Source organism: Mustela lutreola, chromosome 4, assembly GCF_030435805.1.
Source record: "Mustela lutreola isolate mMusLut2 chromosome 4, mMusLut2.pri, whole genome shotgun sequence".
In the NCBI taxonomy this organism is placed as follows: domain Eukaryota; kingdom Metazoa; phylum Chordata; class Mammalia; order Carnivora; family Mustelidae; genus Mustela; species Mustela lutreola.
This window is the reverse complement of record NC_081293.1, coordinates 195,746,141-195,772,205: the sequence shown is the minus strand read 5'-3', so window position 1 is coordinate 195,772,205 and position 26,065 is coordinate 195,746,141. Positions and strand designations below refer to the sequence as shown.

At 48.5% G+C, this 26,065-nt stretch overlaps 1 protein-coding gene across 5 annotated transcripts in view; it reads right to left on the bottom strand.

Moving 5' to 3' along the window:
• CUL1 (cullin 1) overlaps positions 1–26,065 on the bottom strand; it is a 106,415-nt gene that overhangs the window by 5,370 nt on the left and 74,980 nt on the right. For all 5 annotated transcript variants that reach the window (XM_059172153.1, XM_059172151.1, XM_059172152.1 and 2 more), the window contains exons 8-17: positions 22,347–22,509; positions 21,326–21,456; positions 8,473–8,580; positions 8,290–8,396; positions 5,577–5,625; positions 5,069–5,200; positions 3,846–3,963; positions 2,775–2,851; positions 2,262–2,393; positions 1,322–1,414 (exon numbers count right to left, since the gene is read on the bottom strand). In XM_059172153.1, coding sequence (XP_059028136.1) covers positions 1,322–1,414; positions 2,262–2,393; positions 2,775–2,851; positions 3,846–3,963; positions 5,069–5,200; positions 5,577–5,625; positions 8,290–8,396; positions 8,473–8,580; positions 21,326–21,456; positions 22,347–22,509 — 1,110 coding nt within the window. The remainder of the gene's footprint in view (positions 1–1,321; positions 1,415–2,261; positions 2,394–2,774; positions 2,852–3,845; positions 3,964–5,068; positions 5,201–5,576; positions 5,626–8,289; positions 8,397–8,472; positions 8,581–21,325; positions 21,457–22,346; positions 22,510–26,065) is intronic.

The following is a 26,065-nucleotide window of genomic DNA, read 5'->3' as shown; positions in this document are numbered from 1 at the left end:
AATCCAGAAATAAATACATCTATGTACAGCCAATTTTCAGCAATTTACGGCAGAACCAATCAACAGGGAAAGGAATCTCTGACCTTTAATCAGGCAGTGGTCTCTTAGGACAACACAAGCATAGGCAATAAAAGAAAAAGAGGCTCTATGTACCAAATATATGAAGAATTCTTACAACTTGACAGAGACAACCCAAATAAACAATGCGCATGGGCAGAGGATTCGAGTAGACATTCGAGTAAAGAATGTGTAGAAATGGTCACCAAGAACCTGAGCACGCAGTGTCATCAGCTGTGAGGGAAATGCAAATCAGAGCTACAATGAAGGACTGTTTCATATCCACCAGGATGGCTGTAATTTAAAAAAAAAAAAAAAAGGAAAATGACAAATCTTGGCAGGGACGTGGAGAAACTGGACCCTCCCACGTGGCCGGTGAGCCCCTGAATGTGTGCAGCTGTCGTGGGGCCATCTGGCTGTTCCTCGGTGAGGTAAAACCACCACGACCCGGACATTCCACACCTAGGTAGGTACCAAGACAACTGAAAATGCACCCATACAACAGCATGTATATGAATGTTCACAGCAGCACTAGTCCTAGTAATCAAAACGTGAACAACCTGAACGTCCACGGACCGATAAACGGACAAGCACCCCGTGGTCCATCCAAACGCTGGAATGTATTTCAGCCAAAAAAGAGAGCAGAAGAGATCTACACACTATCACATGGAGAAGCCTTGGAAACGCGGACAGAAAAGGCACACACTGTGACACCAATAACACGAAAGGCCCAGAGCAGGCAAATGCAGGGACAGAAAGTGAGTTCACGGTGGTCAGGGGCTGAGGCGAGGAGCAGAGGGTAGTTACTGCTACGGGCTAGCGGGTTTCTTTTGGGGATGATGGAGATGTTCTGGAACTGGACGGGGTGGTGGCCGTATGATCTTGTGAAAACCCACCAAACTGCCTACTTATAAATGGTGACTTTTATGTATGTGAAGTCTCAAAGACTATCATGATAATTAGTGACGTTTGGGCTTCGTAAGAAAAGCCTAGCTGGACAGGGGGTTAAGAAGGAGTTAAACGGGAGAAAGCATGCTGTACTCGTGTGTGTGTGTGTGCACGCACGCGTGCGCACATGTCACATGTATGTCACACTGAGTTTAAAAATGAAGTTGTTTTTTAAAGGCATCGTCTACAGTCCTAAGGCAAGCTGCTGTTTCCAATCAAAGCCCCCCCACCTCCTCTCCGACACTCTCCCGGCCACGCTCACGAGACTAGGGAGGCGGCGAGCTGACACCCGAGGGGCCGGGAAGCGCTACGATACCATTTTGATCTGGGTGCTGTCGGTCAGCTGCTGCACAGCGTACGCGTCTTCCGTGTTGTACTGAAGCAGGATGGCCATCTGGAAGGTGGATGCCTTTGAGGCCCCACATATAAAAGAAAGAGAAGCAAAATTTAAATGCATGGAAAAACCTCCAAAAAGGCAGAGCTTCAGTCTGAAGAACTTATTTATGAAACAAATTCTTCTGATAGATGCAAAAAATCAAGCGGGCCTACGTAAGAGAGGGTACAGGGCGTCACACTCTGCTGTCACACAACCTCCTCCTCAAAGATGTCATTTCCCACCTGCCCAACGTGGAAACAATTTCGGACTTTCTTCTAGGACGTTGTGTGTACATAAATACACGCTTTTATGCGTCCACACTCACTGAAATTTTGGCTCCGCCACACATACGCTGGGATCCTGGGGAAGTCACTTAAATTACGGGGCCTCAGTTCTCTGTCAAACTGAAAAGTAGTTAACACGGTTCTCGGTCGTCTGTACTCAGTACTGCGGCAAACTCCGAGGGTCACTGTTAACACGACACTCTTGCCAAAGGAAGAGGGCGATGACCATGATTAAGCAGACGGAACTCCGGCTTGCGAAGCTATGCAGTTAGCCCGTGTTGGGCGGGAGCTCGGCCAAATGCTTATTAAACACATTCTTTCACTCCATTTTCACATCACTTCTGATGCGTAAGCGTCAGCACCCCCATTTTATGGAGAAGGAAACTGAGGCATCAGTCAGCCCCCTGTCCGTCTACGAGAGAGCACCAGGATTCAGCTCATCTGACCCTCAGATGCGGGCCGTGTGCCCGCCACAGGACTCTGCCCGCTTAACTCAAGACTCTGGGGCACCAAGCGCGGATTCTGACTTCTACGATGTGTCTTATCCGCATTCAGACTTGAAGAAAACACGCTCCACAACAGAAAGGTGATCTTACCTGCAGAGTGTATCTATTTTTGAAGCAGTTGGTCACCAGTTCTCCTTTAGACAGTTGGTACAACCAAGTCAGCTTTCTGCCGCTGTGGCGGCTCGCGTAAAAAGCTGTGAACCGCTGGTAACTGCGCTCCAGCTGGACAAAAGGACAGACAGCGCTGTGTGGAGTGTCTACCTCACCACAGCCGCCAGTCGGCATTTCTCAATACATACACTGTCCCACGTTTACAGGACAAAATGCTTAGGGCATGAAAGTAAAATGCAGAGGTCGGTGTTAGACTCATGCAGGCCTCCGAGGGGCCTACTGAGAACCGTTTCTAACCGACTGGCATGTGGGTTCCCGTCGGAGGGCGCAGCATGGCACGGAGCAAGGCCCTGTGGCCTCCGAGCCCACGCACAGGCAGTACCCAACCCCCGTCCCCCACCAGCCCGCGGGAAGGCCCCCAGGCTCATGGCCAAGACCGTCCTTCTCATTTCTGCTCAGCCCCGACAGAACACCAGGCAAAGCCACACTCACCTCGGACGGCAAGGCGAAGGTGCACGACTGCTGGAAGGGCCACGACCCGGAGCTCAGCACCTGGATACTGAAATCCACTGAGGCGGGGACAAAACACAGGACACAGTTAGTGCCATGAACCAAACGAGGCTACCGCTCAAATGCGGCCTCGTGTTAACAGAAACGCACTTTCGTGTAAAATGAGGAACTGACCGCAGGCCAGGTCAATTATTTCACTCAATTAAAATGAGTAAAAGAGGAAAGAGCCAGAAACTCTCTCTCTCTAGAGAGGGGCACGGCTCATTCACTCTCGCTCTGACGCTGGTGCGGCCAGCCTGCTCCGCTCGGGCTTTCTGCCGGGCCTGGGGGCCCCTCGAGCGCCCCTGAGCTCGCGCAGCACGGCCGGCCCCACAGCCAGCACACACCGTACGGGACAGGAGAGGGAACCCGTCACCACGAAGAGCGGCTTCCTGCCAAGCCTAACAACGGAAGGTTCTTCAGTTCTGGGGAAAAGGGAAGTTCCCGCTTCTCATTTACGAAGACAACGTCAGCATGTGAGGACGTCGGTGTTACTGGCCTGCGACCACCCCCACGACCACCCCCGCGGGTGCCGGCCCGTCCCCAGCTCCACGCCAGCCCGGAGCCGGGAGATCGCGGCTCCTTCTGAGGCTGTCATCGATACAGCTGAGTCAGTTTCTCGTACTTTCAAAAAATAAATTCTAGAATGGACCCAAACGAAGGGCAAAGAAATGTATTAACTCTGAAGCTGTGCGTGGAGCCCTGAGCCGGGCGGCACCCGGGGTGGGACAGGTGTGTCAGCAAGCAGAAGACGGGGCTCGGCACCCCCGGCTCCCACCTGGCTGGGGTCCCCCGGGGAAGGCTGGCTCGCTCTGTGCCTGTCACACAGGCTAATGTCATGAGGAGGCAGGACCACCCCAGCGCGTCTGGGAGGTGCTTCCCGCTTGTCCGTCCCAGAACTTCTGCTAACGCGACAAGCAGGCTTCCTGGAGATGTGTCACGTCTGTCCTTCGCCACAGCGCCCTGCCCGGCTCTGCAACGACCGCCCGAGAGCAGCGCACGCGCGGTACTCACAGTCCAGCGGCTCCGAGTTTGTCAGGTGCTTTTTGAACTGCTCGTTCAAATCCTTGCTCACGCCGATGTCCTGAAACATCCGCTGAAGTTTAGAGGTGTACTCAAAACCGCACGCTTGCTGAAACGAAGCCACACGACTGTCTTATTAGTTCCTCCAGAAACACAGTGTAGACACGGGAGGCGCATGGAAACCCCGCACTGCACGGAAGCCACGACGACAGCACGTGCAGGGACCCGGTGAGCCCCGGTCCTGGCCGCTCGGCCGCAAGCAGCCCGGTGGGTCTTCGTTCCCGCGGGAACTTGCCGTGGAGCAACCAAGAGCCAGGACACGCAACAGAATACAGGATGGCGCCCTCGGTCTATGGCGCTTACTGACTGCGGGGGGCGCAACTGTGTCCCCGGCCTCCTCTGCAGAACGCTCACCCCCCGCGGTGGTACGGGGTGGGGGGAGGGGGTTCTGGGGAAATGCCCGTTTAGAGGAAGTCATGAGGACAGGCCCCTCCTGATGGGCGGAGCGCCCTTGTGAGGGGAGACCGGGGTCTGCTCCCTCCTCGCCACGGAGGACACAGCAGGCAGGTGGCCGTCGCCAGACTGGGAAGACTCGTCCCCAGAAAGGGCATCAGCCTGAACCTCGATCCGGACTGCCCGCCTCCGGCGCTGTGAGAACACGGCTCTGCTGTCTAGGCCCCCGGCCGTGGGGCGTGTGACGGCGAGTCCGAGTGGGGTCAGCCAGCCACGACACCACGCTTTCCGCTCCCAGTGACATATGTGTACAGCACCGACAGCGAGCGAGGAGCCCAGCACAGGCTCGGCGCAGAGGGGGCTGCGGAATGAGCCAAGGGCCCCACAGTCCTGCAGACACAGCCGCAGACACTGAACGAACACCAGAGTGAAACACAGCACCCGCCAGCCCAAAGCCCAGCAGAGCAAGCGTGGGCTAAGCCTGCTGAGCGGTTCCGGCGCGTGGAGACAGAGCAGGGGCCAGAGGCGTGGAGCTAGGAGATGCTCCGGGGGCAAGCGGGCCTCCCCGGCCTGATGGCACAGCGCGGCCCCTGAACGTGGCGTGGATGGGCCTGACCGGTGACAGCCCTCCCGTCGCGGGGCAGCGGGGCCACACTGGACAAACTTGTTCTCTACGGACCACGCCGCCACCCAGGGACAACCTGAAACAACCCAGATCCCGCATGGTGACTTGGACTTTTTTAGGACGTGACTCCACGTACCTTTAATTTAGAGATCATGCTCGCTTCGGCGTCATCGCTGGCGCTGTTCTGATGCACAAGCCTTTTGGCCAGCATCTTCGCGTAGAACTTCTGGAACACGTCTTTATCCTCTATGTACTTGAAGACCACCATCTAGCAAAGCCACCGAGAGAGCACACTCAGAGCACTTGCAACCCGCTGTCGCGGGCACACGCTGGCGGCGGCCTGGGCTGCTTCATCAGGCTGGCCCGATGCCAACGTGTGCACAGCGGCCGAAAATACCACCACAGCCTTGAGATACTTCCGTCAACCCCTTAAGTCACAAGAAGTTGATCTAGACTTACTACTAATGAGAAAAGTACAAATGCTAAAATTAAGGACTCAATTTAGGGAGTAAAACCACAGATTCAAAAAAAAAAAATAAATGATCCAATTAACTGTCTCATTTCAGAAGCCCTCCACAAATAACCTGGAAACCCGCAGGTAAACGGCTGCTGGAGCCTGGGGTGGGTAGTGAGAGGCGCCTTACCACTTGGTTGAGCGTGTCTTCTAGCTCTGCTTCTTCTGGGTTCTTGGAACTGAAATTTAAAGAAATAAAAAAAGGCAGACGTTGTCAAACAAATCAGCGAACACTGAATCAGCAAGCACCCCTGAGCCAAACCAACAGAACGGACTGTGGTTCCCAACACCCGAACCATAGTTTTCTTCAGATCAGGGCGCGGAGCGGCAGGGAAGCTTCCCTCACCTATGGCGATTGGCCATCCTACACTGAAACTACCACGGAAGAGTACATTCATGAAAAAACCGTTCAGGATTTCCAAGATGAAATTCAACAGGAGATACTTATTAGGGTTCCCCCAAACAGTCACATTTTCCTTTCATATGATCTATTTAAATACAAAATTAATGAACTTCACTTTGGCAAAATGCTTTTCTACAATATGCTTTAATTCAACTCTGAAAAGAAACAAAGAGGCAGAGAGAGTTCCTGAATGGCCGAATCATTTACGGCAACGAAAGGGTTTAAACCACTAATGTGCTGCCTTCCTCTGTGGTTCTCTTTAACAACAGATTCTTTCTCTTCTAAGAACAAGCATGACCTGAGAAGTGACTGTAGGGTAAACATTTTTAAGGTTTTACGAGTCCCTCACAGACAAGATCCCCACACATCTGTATAAAATGATCCAGCCGCCAAACAAGCGCTGGAAAGGTGCTTTGCGCTCAGGAACAGCTGACTCAGGAAGTCTGGTCCTGTTCTGCGTGTGGGCAGGCCAGGGCGGTTTCTCTCCCAGGAAGACTTTTACTTCTTAGCTCCGTGCCCCAGCGCGGCTCCCCGAGGCCAGCCCGCCATTCTGCCTGTCTGAGCGGCCTTCCTGAAGGGACCACGGAGAGACTCGGTGAGGGGCCCTTGTGAAAAGGCAATGGATAAAAAGGGTAAGACGCATTCTGCCACACAAACTGAAAGTCTGCTAAAGCACGCAATTACAATATTGAAAATTTTCACATCCCCTAGTCTAAAAAAAAAGAAAAAGAAATCAGGCCAGAAGAGACATTCCACTTTGGAGTCTTTTTACTCCAGGAAGGAACAGCTGAAGGGATGTGACGAGAACAGCTCCTCCACACACGGACCAGCTTTGCACCAAACAGAAAACAACCCTCGCTCCTCCACACACGGACCAGCTTTGCACCAAACAGAAAACAACCCTCGCTCCTCTACACACGGACCAGCTTTGCACCAAACAGAAAACAACCCTCGCTCCTCTACACACGGACCAGCTTTGCACCAAACAGAAAACAGCCCTCGCTCCTCCACACACGGACCAGCTTTGCACCAAACAGAAAACAACCCTCGCATACTCCATTCTCCCTGGTCTTGGGAAATGGCTTTCTGGCAAAGTCAGAGACAGCCTGTGACCTTACCAAACATTTTCCCATGTCAGGAAGACCACATCCAGTTCTGTTAATACAGTAAGTAACACTAAATTTGCTACCGCAGAGCCATCCCCACAGAATTCTTTAGTTCCCTGAACAATTTACTCTGCTAACATTCGACTCATGAGTTCCCCAACTCCGTTCTAGGTAAGAATTGTCTGCAGTGTTTTTCTTGGTTTGTGTAGGTATTCTTAGTTTTTTTTGCAGTGGGGTTGTGCGAGCCTTCGAGACCTGTTCATTCAACTCAAAACCCGGACAACACGGGTGCCTGGGAGATGACTGTGTTTGCTGCTGGAGCTCTGGAAAAGTGCAACAAGCCTTGAGCGTTTCTGAACCGAGAGAAGCTGTTCAAGTGCAAGAGAAGCTGAGAAAACCCAACACACACACCAAGCCTGGAACGCTAGAAGCACAGGCAGAGGAGAGAGGGCGCCACAGGAGATCACGAGGCTGCGGGCTCTCAGGACCCGCATGCCGAGGAAGAGCAGGTGAGAAACACGACGGTTAACATGGCATGTGCGTGCCTGGCCGGCTCAGTCAGTGTGGCATGGGACTCGATCTCGGGGCATGAGCTCCCACGCTGGGTGTACAGATGACTTAGAAATAAGCTTTGGGGCGCCTGGGTGGCTCAGGGGGTTAAAGCCTCTGCTTTCAGCTCAGGTTGGGATCGAGTCCCGCATCGGGCTCTCTGCTTGGCGGGGAGCCTGCTTCCTCCTCTCTCTCTGCCTACTTGTGATTTCTGTCTGTCAAATAAATAAAAAAAAAAAAAAAAAAGAAAGAAGCTTTAAAGAAATATACGAAGGATACGAAACAGCAGTGAAACAAGCTCATCGACAAGTGAAGACAAGTGTTAGGGGGGCCCATGACACCATGAGAGCCGCAGCCCACGGGGGGTCGTGTTTCGGGCAAGAGCCTGGGGAACTCCCGCAGCGGATCTTCCCCGGACACACGACCGAGCCAGGCCCGCAGGACAGCACCAGGAGAACGAGACAGACGCTAACTTCCTGCCTCCCTTCCAGCTCTGCAAGCACCCCCTGACCAACCCCTGGAACTTTATTTACCTGAAGAGGTCACAGTGCCTGCCATTCTCAAAATGCCACCAGCAGCATTAACAAACGAATGAACAAACGGGCCTAGAATCACAACATGACGCACCTTTTAGAGAGCCAGAGAAGTTCCTAGGTTTACAGTATTTTCTCAAAAGGCACAAAGATTGCAACTTAGTGTATGTGAACGGTTACAAGGTTCCATTCCTCATAGAGAGCTGAGGCTTTAAACAGGTTTACTATGGGAAAACACAGAGTCACGAGTACCTTTTCTTCAATAGGGAGTCGCAGTACCGAGCCAGCAGCTCGGGGGATTTACTGGACGACTGGGCCATTTTGGTAACCGCGTTGTTGTTAATGAAGCGCCCACAGGCCTGCGGGGCACAGAGAACACAGTCAGAGGCGTGTGGGCCTGGCCACCCCCACCCGGCCGCCGCGGCGCCCACTCACCTTGTCGAGCGCGGCCACAAAGCCAGCGTCGTTGTTGAAGGCCGACATTACCAAGGCGTTGTATTTTTTATGAACATCCAACACTGTCTGTACATACATTTTGGGGTCCTTGGTAGGGGAAAAACAAACAAAAGTTGGTTACTGGGGATTAAATGGTATATTAATATGTTACTATAAAATATTCCCCAAGGTCAAGAAGTTTCTTCAAAGATGTTAAATAAGATCAAGAAATAACCTTGGGGGGAAAAAAAAAAAAAGAAAGAAATAACCTTGGTTCCACCATGAAAATATGCAGGCCATTTCACTTATAGCCATACTAAAATAGATTCTCCATGCTTAGAATTAAATACTGATTTCCAACTTGTATATAAAAACAATGATTCTTCAAATTATGTGAACATTCAAAAGATCATAGGAAACACAATTTTTCCAAGTGAGAGCTTGCTTAGCTCATTTTTGCTGTTGTTAAGAATTCAAATTCTGGGGGCGCCTGGGTGGCTCAGTGAGTTAAGGTCTTTGCCTTCGGCTTGGGTCATGATCTCGGGTCCTGGGATTGAGCCCTGCATCGGGCTCTCTGCTCAGAGAGGAGCCTGCTTACTACCCCCTCTCTCTGCCTGCCTCTCTGCCTACTTGTGATCTGTCAAATAAATAAATAAATCTAAATGGGAAAAAAAAAAAGAATTCAAATTCTGGACTTTTCTGGGAAAACTAATCAGTGAGTAAGATCCGTAATCAGCTGGGTATCTTGCGCTTAGGTGGGTGGTTCAGTCAGTGAAGTGTTTGCCTTCGGCTCAGGTCAGTCTCAGGGTCCTGGGATCAAGCCCTATGTTAGGCTCTCTGTTCAGCGGGGAATCGCTTCTTCCTCTTTCTCTGCCCCTCCCCTCTAGATTGTGTGCTCTCTCTCTCTCTCTCAAATAAATAAAATCTTAAAAAAGGAAAAAAAAAAAAAAAAAGGAAAAGTGTAAGATTAAGGTCTGAGGAAGTGCGGGCAGGGCCCTGAGTGGGTCAGGTAAGGCGTAGGGTCCGACTCACACACCTGACTGTGCTGCAAGACTGGATGAGACCGGCCAGGGCCTGGGAGACAGGCAGAGCACTAAGGAAAGGGGAAGGCAATGAAAGATCAGCCACAGGAGAGACTCTGATTAAGGACACACAAGACTGGAGTCGGCTGACGCTGGGGACTCACTGCGTGTCCCGTGCCAAGCCCCACACAAAGACTGTCGCAAGCACACTATGAGGTCGCTGCTGTCTGGATCCTCCCTTGACAGGTGGAGAAACTAAGTCAGTTAAGCATCTGGCCAAGGGTGTCAGGAGACGGCAGTCAGGCTTGACCCCAGGCCGCCTCACTCCTGAGCCAGCATCTCCTCCGCAGCTCTCAGAAGCGGAAAGGCCTAGAGGACAGGACGTCCACAGCGGTGGTGATGTGGCCAGACGTCACCCGCCACGGGGATGCCAGTGGCTGGGCCCTTTATGAGCAGGATGCCTGAGTGCGGGGGGGCTCACGTGGCTGCCGTGGCTGCAAATTCCTGACAGATACGAGTCTTTGGGGTTCGGGAATAAGAAACCAGAATTCCCCAAGTTCTAATTATTCTGCATCTTGTAATACTGTTTTTAAATAATGAGTAAGCACTGAGAACGAATGGTTTTCCTGTGACAGGTTAATACCAAGAGTTTCAGAGGTTTTCTGTTAAAAAATAAAATAAAAATGCAAAGTTTATTATTATTATGAGCACACTGCAGAAGATTTTAATTTCAACAGTATGTAAAGTGGTCTCTACTGGATACAGACATTTAATAAGAGAAAATGTTAAGAGGGAATGCAAAATGATTGCCAAATAGAAATCAGCTAAGATAGTGGAAGCTAATACCACATATATTGAATATCTAAAAATCATCTATCTTAAAATGTTAAAACACACACAGCATTCACCGCCCCATCAGAGATTCTTGTTTCATGACAACTATTCCAGATGTAGAAAAATTTCTCCATTTTGCAATGGTTTTTAAAAATGTTTTCGCATTCTTTTAAAAAAAAATTTATTTATTTGAGAGTGAGAGTGAGAGCAAGTGGTGGGGCGGGGGGAGAAGCAGATTCCCTGCTGAGCAGGAAGCCCAATGCAGGCCTCGATCCCAGGACCCCGAGATGATGACCTGAGTCGAAGGCAGACACTTAACCGACTGAGCCACCCAGGTGCCCCCCTGCACTGACAGTCTTAATTCACAAAAGCACCCAAAAGCATCTTCTAACTGGCACACATCTTATTTCATATAAATTCGTTTCTTTTTTTAACAATGAAAATATTGTCTGCCTGACTTAATTTTGGGTCTGCCACTGAAATTGATAGTGCTATTGTTGCTAATTCAGGTTTTAGATTGCTTTCTGATTTCATGTCAAATTATTTCTCGATATTCACATTTTCTTGTCTTTGCATTTCTTCTCCTAAAAGTATTTACAAAGAACTCTAGCCTGCAGCGAGCATCCAAGCACAGGAAATGCCAGCAAACATCACTGGGTAGTGTCTGAATAAGGTAACATTCAAGGTTAAGGTCAACAGCATTACAAAGGATCACGTGTCAGGATTGCCAGTTTAAGGACTTACTTTGCTCCGACACATGGTATTTTTGGGAACACCACTCAAAGGATTTACATGAAGTGTCTTATGTGCATAAACACACTAACATGTATTTTATTTGTAAGAAGGAGGCCCTCAGCAGCAGAGAGGACGCACCCACGTTTGCAACCTGGCGTCACCAATGAGGAAGACGAACCCGACAGTACTGCGTTTCTGGAACGTGCGCTCCTCTCGGTTCCAGAGACAACTGTGTGTGTGAGCATCCCCGCCCCTGCCGTCGGTGGGTTCGGTTGAACCAGGAATGTGGACTGTCATGCTTGTAGAATTATGCTTTTCTCTGTTTTCATGATTTCCTGAACAACTTTTCTCAGACTTGGGATGTGGAAAAACACAAATGTCCCAAGAAATGCCAGGAAGGAATTCCCCGCAGAAAGACCAAGCAGAAGCCTCTTCCCCAAGGACACTGCAATCTTTGGATTCTGATTCCAAGAGTCTTTCTACTACAGCAGGAGACCTAGCCGGCAGTCTGGCTGCTGAGAACAGAGGGTCTGAAAGGACCCCATGAAGGGAAACGTATGGAGTATCAAGCCTCAGAAACCTGAAGTGAGAATCTGAGGTCCTGAGAAACTGCTTAGGAACTTGGCAAGGGCAGACGAAGGTAGGAGCGCGTGGGGAGAAGAGAGAAGCAGGTGTTTCAGAGGGCACCAGACTGCAGGGTTAAAAAAGCAACAGAGATAACGAGAGGTGAGATCAGCTAGAACAAACGCAGGCTTTTCATGAAACGTGTCAATTTTTGGTGCTTAAGGAAATGAACCGAGTAGTCACTGCTTTGATTCCTCACCATCTGCTTATTCAGTAGTACACAAGGGCTTTCTGCTAAGAAACACGACGCCTGTCAGGGCTTGTCCCTGAGGGATGCCACCCACCCCAACACGATTTCACTTGTCTGTAGAATGCCAGTGACGGTCACATTTATTTCCAGCCCAGACCAGACTCCCCCCCCCCCCCCCGCCCCCAGCTCACGCGGCTTGTCCTGGGCCGTCGCAGGGGATTCCCAGACTGTCCGTCGGAGCCGTGCGGGGCTCCTCCCCGAACCCGCTGGTCTGCCACAGCCCTCTCTTTCCATCTCCCTACGTCCAGGGTTGTACTGTAGAAAATTTCAAAGCTCTGCAATTTTACCAAGAAGGGTAAAATTACTCCATGAAGCCGTCACCCAGGGTCAACAAGGACTGAGCACACACACTTGTCCCTCACAAAGTCTAAGAACCCAATTCCTCCTCCTCCCCACCCCCAACCCAACCAACCCATGCGGTCTTCCATCTGGCCACCAACACAGACCACGCTCTTTTCACTTTAAATCTATTTTCTACATGGTACGTATTGTTTAAAAGATAAAAATCTGGAGGCGCCTGGGTGGTTCGGGGGGTTGAAGCCGCTGCCTTCGGCTCAGGTCATGATCCCAGGGTCCTGGGATCGAGCCCCGCATCGGGCTCTCTGCTTGGCAGGGGGCCTTGCTTCCCTCCCCTCTCTGCCTGCCTCTCTGCCTGCTTGTGATCTCTGTCAAATAAATAAATAAAATCTTAAAAAAACAAAATCTGATTGTGTCCATTTCATGTCTGTCACCATCACCCAGTCTTCTCTCGCCTCAGGACTCAGGCACCATGGTTAAGGCGGCTTTCCGGGTCTCCTGGCCCGGGCAGCCGGCGCCGACCCGGTCGGTTCCGGTCTGTGCCTTCCCTTCCTCTCGAGTCACACCCGACTGCCGGGTTCTCAGAACGGGTCGTTTACACCCACCGAGGGGCTCTGCTCTGTCTGGGACCCCCTGCCTCGTTAGCTTTGGCTCTTCTACTGGTCTCAAAGATCTTCTCAGGGAAGCTCCCTGACCTGGGAGGACGGGGAGGGCCAGTTCCACGCTGCGACGCTGACGGCACCGGCTGTCCCCGGGCCCGGCCGGGCACTGGCTCCGAGAAGCCTGCGGGGCCGTGTCCACCCTGCTTGTAAGCCCAGCGTGGGACATTCACCGACCACTGCTCAGACGGCTACATCAGAAACACTGATGGTCATGAGTCAAATTATTACCTTTAATGCCACACGTTTCCACTAAAAAAAACCCCTCATTTTAAGGACCGATTTTGAAAAAAGAAAAAATGTACGTAGAAGCCTCACAGGACGTCCCTCTCACCTCACCCTCTCTGCCCTCAATCAGTTCAGCACACGCGGCCGGCGAAGAGGTCTGAGCCGAGCTCATGGGAGCTGGCGTGCAGCACCGGGTCTCTCAGGATGGCCTGTGACCCTAATATTGGAACGCTGCCCAAAGAGGGGCAGGGGCGGCGGTGACAGGCTCGAAGGGCCACCTTCCCACCTCACGAATGTATGCGGGGGCGGATGGGACTGTCCTTGGAAACGTGCCGTCACCCAGAGCGGCCTCAGCACGCTCGGGACCCACGCCTCTCATCCAGCCGAGTCTGTCGCCGCCACGCAGCCCCACAGGACACGCGGGGCCATGCCAGACACCGTCGGCAACCCGAGAGCATTATTCTTGGAGAAGGAGAAGTGAAGGCTCGAGTCATAAAAACCCACCGTGCAGTTACCTGGGGGCACCGTGATTCTTCCCGGGAGCATCAGCACCCGGTCCTCGGAGCGACATGCTCGCCACACGCAACGCAGAGAAGCAAAAGTTCCGGGAGAGGAACAATCACAAACCACCACCGACAGACAGCAGGGGAGGGTCTGGGGGGCCCAGAGGACCCGCGCTGACAACCGCCTGAGGCGAGGCCCCGGCCCAGCCCGGCTCCGCCAGCCGCTCACTCACGAAGTACGATTACTTCTCGTATTAAATGACACCCAACCCAAACCAGACCCCCAAACGCTGGCGACAACAGCACAGAGCGGCCTCCCGCGCCACCCAGGGACGTGACAGTCTCGCATTCTCTTCCTGGTGTTTTCTAGTCCATCATCTCACCTCTTCTGACAAGCAGGAATCACCAGCTTCTCTGAGTGTGGTTTAAAGTCGAAAATGCCGCAACGAAAGAACCTACTGGTGAGACCAGCGCCCCGTACTCCATCACCACGACCTCGGCCCGCCTGCTCCTTCAGCTTCCACCGCACGTGTTAATCCTGTAATCGTGGCTCTGAGTCTCTCAGACCATGAATAACGACTCTTGAACCATTACCTCTGGGTCTGATAAACTTCTACAAAGCCCTGGTCGCGCTTCCATCACCAGCCCCGGCTCTGGCTCGCGCCCGCACGTGCCTTCGCTCAGACCGGAGGCTACAGGCCCCGTCTGCGGCCCCTCCGTGAGCCCCGGTCAGGACCGAGGCCCCAAGCCGACTAGAGTCAGACACAGAGCGAAGACAGACGAAAATATTCAATTCTGAGAGCGGAACTAAGCTGGACTTGCCCGGAAAACCTGGGACTCCTCTACGAGAAGGGATGATGCCGCAGAAAGTAGTTCCTGCATTAGCTCAGCAACAGAAGCGGCTGCGTCCAGGAGGCACGCGGCGGGGAAGGCGGTGAGAGTTCACGGGTGGCCTTGAACTCGTCTGAAGCCACGCACGGGCCACGTCAGGACTTAAAAATACACAGCAAAGATGAAACCAAAATGTAGTTGGGATGTGGGATACTAAGTCAGATCTGGGTGGCGAGAGGCTCCCGTAACTGGGCGGCCTGTGGAAAGAGCACGGCCGTGTCCCAGCGGGGAGAGAAGGGTCCACCCTGGGTGTAAAGGACACAGTGAGCCTTCCCCCAGTCTGCTTATCACTAAACCCAAACGAACACCTGTGTCATTTCTCTTCCGAAGAAAACGGGAATTCTTTTCAGCCCACCGCAAGACAAAACCGATTTGCAAATTCAGCTACAGGCTTTCTGAACCATTTTCCATTATCAGCATTTATCAGTTCTTTGTGTAATTAAATCCGTCAGTCTGCCGTACTTTACGAGAGTGCCTCCTTCTGTCCTAAAGCACCTCCTTGGTCTCGCTCCACCAACATCCACATCACCGTCAGAATGCCCTCTTGCTTTTTTATAAAACGTTTTATTACACAAGAATTTCAAACCTCATCAAAATAAGAAAGAATGGTAAAATCAGCCCCCACAATCCATCGCTCAGTGGCTCAGTGCTGAGGGACAGCCACGGCTGGGAAAGCCCAGAACGCTCTCACCTTGCTCTCCTCCTGCCTTAGGGGGGATGTGTATTCCCTCCCTTCTGACCACACAAAGCAGGCTGGATGCCTGATGTAAGGTTCCTTGTCCAGTTTTATCACTGTGTGTATCATTTTCTTCTATTACTAGCACCCACCGAATGGTCGAGTCGGGACCACGTGACCAGAACATTTTACTCCAGAAGAGAAGGGGAATCCAGGCTGACTGAAGGAAACCCAAACCTTGCACCGTGTTCCTCTGTTCACTCTGGTGCAAGTTCATCCAAACAACTGGGTTCCTATAACTATTTCTAACTCAACTTCTCAATCCCAAAACAGGGCTTTTTCCTAATTCTGATAAGGTCCTAGATTCATCACCCCTTAGTCTTACACTGAAAAACATGCTGCCAGAGCTTCCTGATTTCATCTCTGCCTAGATCATTCTTCATTTCAAGCGCTCCCTTTTATAGGCACCGTCATTCCCAGAGCCAGAGCCCTGGGCTGTTCCTGAAAATGCCTCCTTCCATTTCAAGTAGAAGACGTCTCTCTAAGCTGCAAATAAACCTTCACAACTTTGCTCCCCAGTCCATCTCTGCAGCTCTACGCCCCCACTGTTAGACCAATGGCCCCGCTGGACATCCAAGAACCTACAAGGCCACTCTTGCTGGGTGACACTTCAGCCCTAATCAGACTGATATTACTCAATCAAGCTATGGTTTCAAAGAGGACCCTGCGCTTATCTGTCGCCATTTCTGCCCTAAAGACAGACAGTAATGAAATATTCTCTTCTAATCTGATTTATGTGAAGCCCTCTTTGTAAGGAAGTACTACAGCACACCCGTGCTAAGGAAAAATTCAACATGTAACCCACTGTATCCTCAAACACTCGTCAGTTAAGTACGCACACGTCTGTATTGACTCTCTTCCTGAGCTTTATTTTGGTATTCTGCTAGAAGCTACCATCAAGGGAAATTATAAAGCCATCCAAGGACTTGGTATCACGTTTACTTGTAAGTGTAAGGTTGACAACTGTCCACGTTACTGGTGTTTTCTCTGGGATGGGCTGCTGCGGACAGCATTCTCAGCTCTGCATGCTAATAAAGTAATTCTCCTGAGTTAGAGCTTATCCTTTATGGTCACGGGGGGTCCAGGAGCGGACTGTACTTCACAGTCCCGACTGCCTTTACCGGTAAGCTCCCCGCACAGACAGCAAAGAACTGGAGGCCCGGGTCTAACCAGGCTAGCAGACTCCACGGCATGGAACATGAGCACGGTCTATCTCAGCTCGGAGCTCGGTTTCCTATCCCGATTCTGCTTCTCTCTCTCTCATATCCCGTTGTCTTTTATGCATTGTGTTAGCAGCCTTGATCCTGCTGGCAACAATGAGGACTACAATTAAAACGTAAGTGGGGTGACTCTCTATTCTGCACAAAGGACTGTGCTAAATTCTGAAGATATGAAGACGGATAAAGCCATTCCTGTAAAAGACATTTTCACAGATATCTAAAATATAAAGTAGTGTGAATGTCACACAGTCCAACATGCTACTATTTCAAAGGGGTGACAAGGAAAGGCTCGTGGAAGAAATGGCATTTGAGCTGGGTTTTTGAAAGATAAATTGGTGTTTTACACACAGGAACAAAAAAGGGACGCAGCAGAGACAAGTAGGAAGGTACAACAAGGCAGAGTCACGGAAAGGTGAGCAGGTGATGGATACAATGCAGAGACAGAGAAATGGGATGGAACCATAAAGGGGAGACTGGCCACGCGGCCGAGGACTCCTCCTCTCCACGGTCATTATGATGGTATCATTATCCAGGGACACTCGGAGCACAAGACACCAGCACTAAAACCATGAGGAGCATGGACTACAGCGAGCTCAGCCGTACTCCCCAGGGATTATAGTCGACGGCAGTGACGGGGACACAGAGGTGACCCTCGAATACAGAAGGGCCCAGGAGAGACTTTTATAAATGCCACAGAGGTACAGGACGGGGGGTGGGGGACGCGGCAGTCACTCAGGGCTCGAAGAGAGAGCGAAGAGTTCTTTTTTAGAAGGGAGGATCTGAGCTGGCCTTCAAAGCGGGGCAGAGCGAGCAGAAAGCAGGCAGGCCCGTGCTGCAGGCCGAGAGAAGAGCCTGAGCGCGAGAAGGGAAGTGATCCGGGGGGGAAGACGAAGCTCCCGAGAGTGGGGATCCATCAGAAGAGAATTCTGATTTAACAGAATGTTGTAGGCTTGATATACTATCACAGAGAAGAAGCTGTATTTCACTTTGCTTAAAACAAGGATGAAGAACGTGGAGGCAGGCGGTCAGAGCGTTCGGTGCTATTTCTGAGCGAGGGCAGTGCCGGGCCCCGAGAGGGACGACGGGAAGGGAAAGGACAGCGGGAAGAGCACCTGGAGAGCGAAGTCACGGGGCCTGGACGGACTCGGCGGGGCAGCGAAGGGGGCTCGCCCCCCCCCACCCTCCCCCGACTCACTCGGGCCACATCCGTGTGCCCTACCCCTTCCAGGCCAGAAGCCGTGCCTCGGAAGCTTCCTATACAACAAACTGGCCTATTTAAAATGATTTCTCTAGTTCTTTGTTCGGCTCTAAACCAGTTACGAATCCCATCCTTGAGTATCTTCGGTGTACAAGGTTCCCAAAGTCCTACTGGCACCCAGGGCCACGGCAGCTGCTCCCGCGCGGTTACCCAGGACTCGGCACATCAGTGGAGCACGCGTGTCCTCAGTCTCAAGGACCTATAAAGGCTGGAGAGAATCTTCCAGATGCCCCAGGACCCTGCCCGGTGGGGGGTAAGATGGCCCCACCCGGGTCTGCTTGGCTCTGCGGCCTGCCGGTCTCTGTCCTCCAAGGAGCCCCAGGCGCTCCCGGGCAGGTCCGGGCAGGTCCGGGCAGGTCCGAGCGCCGGCGCGTTTGGGAACAGCCTGAGTGCTAAGGGCTCCTTTCCAGCGCCGCTGAACGAGGACTGCGGTTCTCGCTTAGGTCAGAGGACATCCGCCTCGGGCCGGTTATTCAGGAACAGCCTTTCATTTTAAAAGTTTATTTTTAACTATGAAAAAAAAAGCCTTAGGAAAATGCTCAGGTAGGTTTTAAGGGTACCAACACATAAAATATTATTTTGAATCACATTATAAGTTTGAAACCTGTAATAATTTCAGTCTAGGCCAAACCAATCGGTAGCAGATCTAGCTTTCTAAACAATACCTTTTCAAGGTCAGTTAAAGAGAAGTCCAGCTTCTAAGTAAAATCATTTCTCTATCTTTGGACACTTCACCTGTTTTGCTTGATATAAAAAGGATCATAGGACTAGATGAGAAAACTTTTTGGTCCTTAAAGAATCACTTGAACAGTGCTTTCTAGGACATTTAATACGCTCACCGCAAATGATTTTCATATACTATGATCCAACTCAACTGGGCAAAAATGTTCAAACTTTAAAAAAATTGTTTTCTCAGAGTAATTAAGCCCCACTTAAATTATATATAATAATTTTTTTCCTTTTAATTATTAAGGAAAACAATCTCTTTCCTCTGCTGCTTTTCCTCCAGCATGAGTGAGCTTTGGAAAACCATCATGGCTTGGTTTACAATAGATCTTTTCCATTTGCCATGTTTGTGATAAAAATACCTACTAAAATAAGCATATTTTAAGCAGCTGTATTTATTCTTTCCGACAGTAAGGATTTAAGCACCTACTGTGCTTTGGGCTAACAAGCACTGGGTGCACATGCTCTTCCCGAGCTCCTTCAAGATTCATAGGCCCCTGTCACTGGTGAGTAAAGGCAGCGGGTATAACCCAGGCCAGGACAGTGGTTTAAGAACTCACGCATCACTTGGAACACTGCAAATTAGGAGTCAATGAGACTTTAAGTAAGATGGAAATTCAGGAAAAACTCTTGCAGAAAATAGAAATAAGTATCTACTTCCCCCTAAAAACATTTTTCTTTACAACAACTTGGCTAATCAGTTTCATGAGTTCAATATAAAAATGGCTTTTATAGAAGGAATAATTATAATTAATTATATTATTTATGATCAATAATGTATTAAAAAAGAAATGTCTAACTTTTGAAAGTCAAGGCAGATGCCATATAAGTTTATTAAGCTATACAGATTACTCTTCCTGGGGGAAAATCCTGTTTCAGTGTTTAAACCCATGGGAATCACTGGCTTACCTTTAAGTAAAAAAAGGATTACTGAAAAGTTCAATTTTCAGTACAATATAACGGCTGATGGTCTATTTGTGCTGCATACTGCTGACAGATGAAGGTTCCACCTATAATTTTACTTAGAAATAATTTTACTTAGAAACTAAACTTGTGCTTTAACTGGCCATGAAAAAGTAAAGGTCAGATTTAAGATTCACCAAGTCAGGTGACTGCACCCAAAAGAAAGAGAAAACAGTAGTACTTGAGAATTACAGTGTGATTTATTTCTCCATCTAGGACCTTACTTTGCTTTGGAAGAGATGGACATTAGAAGTTAATACCCCATCATTCCTATGAAAACAATCTACGTGCATTCGTCTAGACCATGGACCCCGAGGCCACCTCCTAGCATGGAGATCATACACAGCCGGCCACACAGAAAATCGAGCTCTGCTTCCTGCAGTTGCTACTCCAAGCCATGTCTGATGAAATAATGGACTCACCACTTAGATCATTTCAAGGAAAAGAAGTCATTTACTTGGCTCTGCTGCTCATGTGGCTGAGTTTCGAATTAACTCCTGTGAAAACACCTCACATTACTGAAAAGTCGGCCCTCCCTGAATGATACGTGTGCGCGCGCGTGTGTCAGGCTCCTCGAAAAGGAACAGTCAGTGTGGAAAGAAGAAAAGCCATCAAAATGTAAGGATAATTTTTAAATGGCTTTTTAAAAGGAAAACTTCCATCACGTACACACCAGATTTAATAAGCACGTTACATGTATCACTTGCTCACAAAAGTCCTATGAGGTGGTCACTGTCATTTTCTATTCAAAAAAACAAACAAACAAACAAACAAACAAACAAAAAACCCAACTGACAGAGCCAGAAAAGCAAGTTAGCGGCAAGGTCCCACAGCAGGAGCGGGACTTTGAACCCAGACAGACTGTCAGGGGCCACACTCAACCCGGTCCCAACCCAGCGAGTCCCGGCGCCGGACTTCACACTCCAGCTTCACACTTCAGCTCACACCAAAACCTAGAATCTCCCTCTCAATGCCCAAAAAGCCAGGTCCCTTCCATCTTGGAAGTGCAAAATTAATTATCTTATTGACCTGAAGGAAGCAGTTTACATTCACACCATTAGTGATTCATAGCTGTGTCAAAAGGGAAGCAGCAACCCACAGAAAAAAATCTTCCCAAGTTTTAACAAGGAAATGAAGATTTTACAAGATGTATTAAAAAGACAGTGTTGTCAAAAAAAAAGAAAAAGAAAGAAAGATGGTATGGAAAAAAAAATTCAGTACTGTCAAAAATACATTAACATTAAACACAATAAAAATCAGAGCTACAAAGTTTCTGACTCAGACATAAGAGCCAACCATCTTCTAGAAGCCTTTTTAGTTCTCCCAAATACTATCAAAATTAAAGTGTGCAACAGGGACAGATCTGAAGATAATTGACCCATCTTTTAGGAACACGAGGTACTCCTTAGGTTTTCCTACACTAGCAGGAATACTCCCTGTACCCCTGGGGACGTGGGGGTCAGGAGGAGCACTACACACTTCAGCGCCTTCCCAGAGGCGCTGTTCCCAGGAACAGCCCATTGACCTTCAACAGAAGGACAGTCCTCGGATCAGAGTCCCCAACAGGTGCAGCCTGCGGCCTGTGGGTGCCAGAGCCCTGCGTCTGGGAGGCTGCAGCCTGTTCGTTCTTCTCTCTCCTGGTGTAAGACACGTAATGGTGAGAAGAAATGAAGGGGAAAAAATATCAAGAAATGACATCCTTAAAGCCTAAAAGGTGCCAGAGAAAAGTTTATGGAGGAATTTGCTAAAATGGTCTCTGAACCTTCTACTTTAAAAAGCCAAGACAAGGTTCCCTACTAGAGTTCTAGTGAATTCTTACCACTTGGATTCGTAAATGGACACATGACATTGGCAGTTCCTGTGTGGAAACGTTAGGCCGGACTGATTTCCAATTAAATAGTACTTACATTTAAAGCAGCTTCTCCACACTTTTCAATTGCTGCAAGACCCTGATTATGAATGTGTGTCTCTAGAAGTTTTTTCAATTCTCCTAGGCCATCCTGGATTCTAGATACAAGATTATACATGCGACCCAAATCTGAAAGAAGAAGACGCCACCTTTATGCACGGAAACGAACTTCGCACAGCCCTCCCCTACGTATGTATTTATACTGTGATGACAGATACCTCGAAATAAAACAACGGTGCTTTTAGATCAAATAAAAAATGTCTGAATTATAACCAAGTATTTTATATTTAGTGTATATATATTAAGCTGAAAGTAACAACGAAGTTTATTATTGTAGAAGTCTACTTTTCCCTTTACTATGAGAAACCAGCAAAAAAACAGAGAAAAAAATGTATCAGGAAGTCTGTCTGATGTTTCCGAAAATTCTCAAGGTTGAGATACTATTTATGCTCGATATATAATAGGCACTCAAATACTTATTTTAAAAAAATTAAGGAGTATTTATGAATATCCACCTCAACTCTACAAACAAATGAGTCACAAAAGGGACCCCAAATTCTTCATTTAATATATGTATGGCATATGGTTAATTTATGAAGGCCAAAGAGAAAACTTTTGAATTCCAACATCAATCTTTTGTTGAGCTCCTAATGTATCCCAGTAAAACCTAGAGGGAAAAAGACAAACTTCTACAAAAGTCCTTTACAAGACTTCACATCTTGAAGGATTTTTCCAAATAAAAATCTGCAAGAACAAAATTAGAGGCAGTATCATTTAACACTAAAGTGTATGGAACACGTTATATTCCAAATTGAACTGAAAAGATGTTCTTCTCTCAAAGTTATATCCAAAACCCTCCACAGAGGTCTGAAACCCATAGGTGACAAAGCACACACACATTCATCTTCTAAGAAATGATGCTGGTCATGTTGTGAGCTCTGAGTCTAGAATTTCAAACAGCTTCAACACTGCAGATCACAAGAGACATGCATATACGTCTTTAAGTTTGAGAGGCTCACCTTCATTTTTGTCAGCATCCAGTAAATTCTGGAATTCTGTGTGGAAAATTTCCAAGTGTTTTTCGATGAGCACCTGCTCACACTTCCTGGCGAGTTCGTCCTGCGTGCTCTCGTGCAAGTAGACCTGCACTCTCCGCTGTTCCTCGAGCAAACGGGCCTCTGCCTGCAGGGAGTCATTCACGTGAATGGTCTGGATTCCTTTTTTTTTTTTAAGATTTTATTTATTTATTTGACAGAGAGAGATCACAAGTAGGCAGAGAGGCAAGCAGAGAGAGAGAGAGAGAGGAGGAAGCAGGCTCCCTGCTGAGCAGAGAGCCTGATGCGGGACTCGATCCCAGGACCCTGAGATCATGACCCAAGCCGAAGGCAGCGGCTTAACCCACTGAGCCACCCAGGCGCCCGGTCTGGATTCCTTTTTAAAGAACCGTTACATGAGGCAAGTTCGACACACAACCCTGCTCTAGTAAATGAAGAGAAAAGGGGAGGGGTCCTTTGATTCTGGGTGAATGCCAGCCATATTTAAGCCATCACAATTTTCTCTGCAATCTATTTCTACTTCCAGTTTCTTTGCTGTTGTTGTTTTTTTAAGATTTTATTTATTCGACACAGAGAGACAAGGAACACAGGCAGGGGGAGTGGGAGAGGGAGAAGCAGGCTTCCCACAGAGCAGGGAGCCTGATGTGGGACTCGATCCAAGGACCCTGGGATCATAACCTGAGTCGAAGACAGACACTTAAAGACTCAGCCCCGCAGGTGCCCTCCTCCAGCAACTTTTAAATGACTTGTCAAGTCTATCATTGTTAGCAGTTCGAATGTGTTTATGTCGGCTTTATGTGGCGTTTCACCTTTTGGGGGTGCTATCCCCATTCGACTCTCTGAGAAACATATGGATCCTCCCTTATGCAAAGATACCGTGTTCAGGGGCACCTGGGTGGCTCAGTGGGTTAAGCCTCTGCCTTCGGCTCAGGTCATGATCCCAGGGTCAGGGATCGAGCCCCAGAGGTCAAGGGGAATCTCTGCTCAGCGGGAAGCCTGCTTGCCCCCCGCCCCACCTCTGCCTACTTGTGATCTGTCAAATAAATAAATAAAATCCTAAAAAAAAAAAAAAGACACCATGTTCAGAACCCCTGCTTCTGACCGAAAGCTACTTGAAGAGTCACATGAATATATTCCCTGAAATGACCACATGGAAATCATTATTAGTAACCAGACTTTTAAAAATTTTTGAAAAATATTATGGCCTTCTCTTGCCAATCGCTGAGAACATGCCTCTATAACTTTTGGATTATTCATGCATCTCGAGTTCTTAGAACTCCCTTCAAGGAAGAGACGAAAACAAAGATATCATTTAACAGAACAACAAAATAAGAAGTCTGTATATTTTACAAAGTAGCACAAGATACATGTGTTTCGTAAAGTGTCACTAAGGCACCACTAAATTATCGAAGCAACGATAATATTTCAATGATAATCTCAAATTATTCAGGGGATCTGAATAAAAGAGGAAAACTATTTGGTATTATAAAACTGCTGTGCTTTCTAAAGGATAAGGGAGGATCCATATGTTTCTCAGAGAGTCGAATGGGGATAGCACCCCCAAAAGGTGAAACGCCACATAAAGCCGACATAAACACATTCGAACTGCTAACAATGATAGACTTGACAAGTCATTTAAAAGTTGCTGGAGGAGGGCACCTGCGGGGCTGAGTCTTTAAGTGTCTGTCTTCGACTCAGGTTATGATCCCAGGGTCCTTGGATCAAGTCCCACATCAGGCTCCCTGCTCTGTGGGAAGCCTGCTTCTCCCTCTCCCACTCCCCCTGCCTGTGTTCCTTGTCTCTCTGTGTCGAATTTTCAATTTGGTATAGTTTTGGAGAAACCTAGAAAAATTCGACTAGAAGAATAAACACTTGGGAGCCAAGAAGACAAGAAAAATGCAGGCAGGCTTTATGCTATCAAGAGTTATGAAGGACGGGACAATTACTTAAGCAACAGAAGTTAGAACCTCATTGCGCATTCCGAATAGTGAAATGTGAACAACAAAATAAACTTGGGAATTGTCTCTAGTATACATCAAAATGCCGACGTCCTTAATATAGAATGATCTCTGAAAAATCAGTAAGTGCTGCCCAATAAAAAATGTGAAAGGAATTTATAAAAGAAGAAATATAAAAACAACCTCAAGTTATTTTGGAATGGAATGGAATACTATTAACCAGAATGGAATACTATTAACCAGTAAAATAAATAAATATAAAATGTGTTAATGTAATAAATAAGTGTGTGTGTGGGGGAACAGGTTGTTTAAAAAAACCTACAGATTTATTCCGATTTGGTTTTATTTATTTTTAAAAAATTTGAGAGAGAGAAGGGGAGAGCGACAGAGAACATGAGAGGGGAGAGCGTCAAAGGAGAAGCAGACTCCCCGCCGAAAAGGGAGCCCCATGCGGTACTCGATCCCAGGACTCCAGGATCATGACCTAAGCGGAAGGCAGTTGCTTAACCCACTGAGCCACCCAAGTGCCCCACCAATTAGGTTTTACATACATACTTATTAACACTGTCCTAAGCTTGAAGGTTTATGTTACGTTTGCATATTTTCTGAAAAGTCTACAACTAATGTATATATTTTTTTCTGAAGTTATTGTAAACAGATTTTTTAAAAAAGATTATTTGTTGGGAGAAGAGAGACAGAGAGAAAGAACACAAACGGGACCAGCAGGCAGAGGGAGAAGCAGACCCCCCGCTGAGCAAGGAGTCCAATGTGGGGCCCAATCCCAAGACCCTGAGATCATGACCTGAGCTGAAGGCAGATGCTTAACCCACTGAGCCACCCAGGTGTCCCAACAATAGAGGAGATCTTTATGTGCTTTAAGTCAGAAGTTCTAAGTTAAGCATGTACTGCTTCAGATCTAAAACTTCCATAAGCCTGTTATCTCACGAATTCGAGCTGATGCAGCACAGAACTGCAGACCCAAAAGCACCACTTTTCCTGTATGAAGTTATACACGATCCCCATGGACAGCAAAAACATACTGTCATAAACTTTGCTTTCTCCTAAAACAGACTCTCATCCTTTCCCAGATGAAAGATAAGGCTCTAGTGTCACTGCGGACTCCTTCTCTGGGGAGTACAGTGGCTTTCCAGCCCCTGGAGGACATAGGGTCGCAGCATTCTTCCGCGGGACCGTTCCTGCGGGGCCGGGAGGGGAGGGAGGAGTACGCCGGTACCTCGGCGATCACACAAACCCTGAAGAACGGTGGGGCCTCAGTAACAGCTTCTTTTATATACAATGAAGCCAGGGCATGAGGGGCTGCAGCAGTAGGTTTTAGGAAGGACAGCCATTCAGACTCTTTGTGGATTCTCAGTCAAGCAGGCTCTTGACCATCATTGTCAGATAATTATCTGAGAACGCCAGGATCGGGTCAAATCAAATCCAAAATGACTCAAGAAAATCAAGCAATTAAGAACTGCCCCTATTAATTCTATTAGGATCGGTTCACAGTGAAAACAAAATGAAAAACAGATAAAAAAAAAGTGAGCAAATTAGTGAAGTATTGTAGTTTTTATCTTTTAAAGTTTGTGTGTGTGAGAGACATTAGTAACCTAGAAGAGTTAACTAACCTTCTGTAGCTCACGTTAGCCTCAATCACAGGAGACAGCAGGATCGGCAAAGCCATCCCTACTGCAGAGAAGCCAAAGATCCCCAAATGTTTCTACT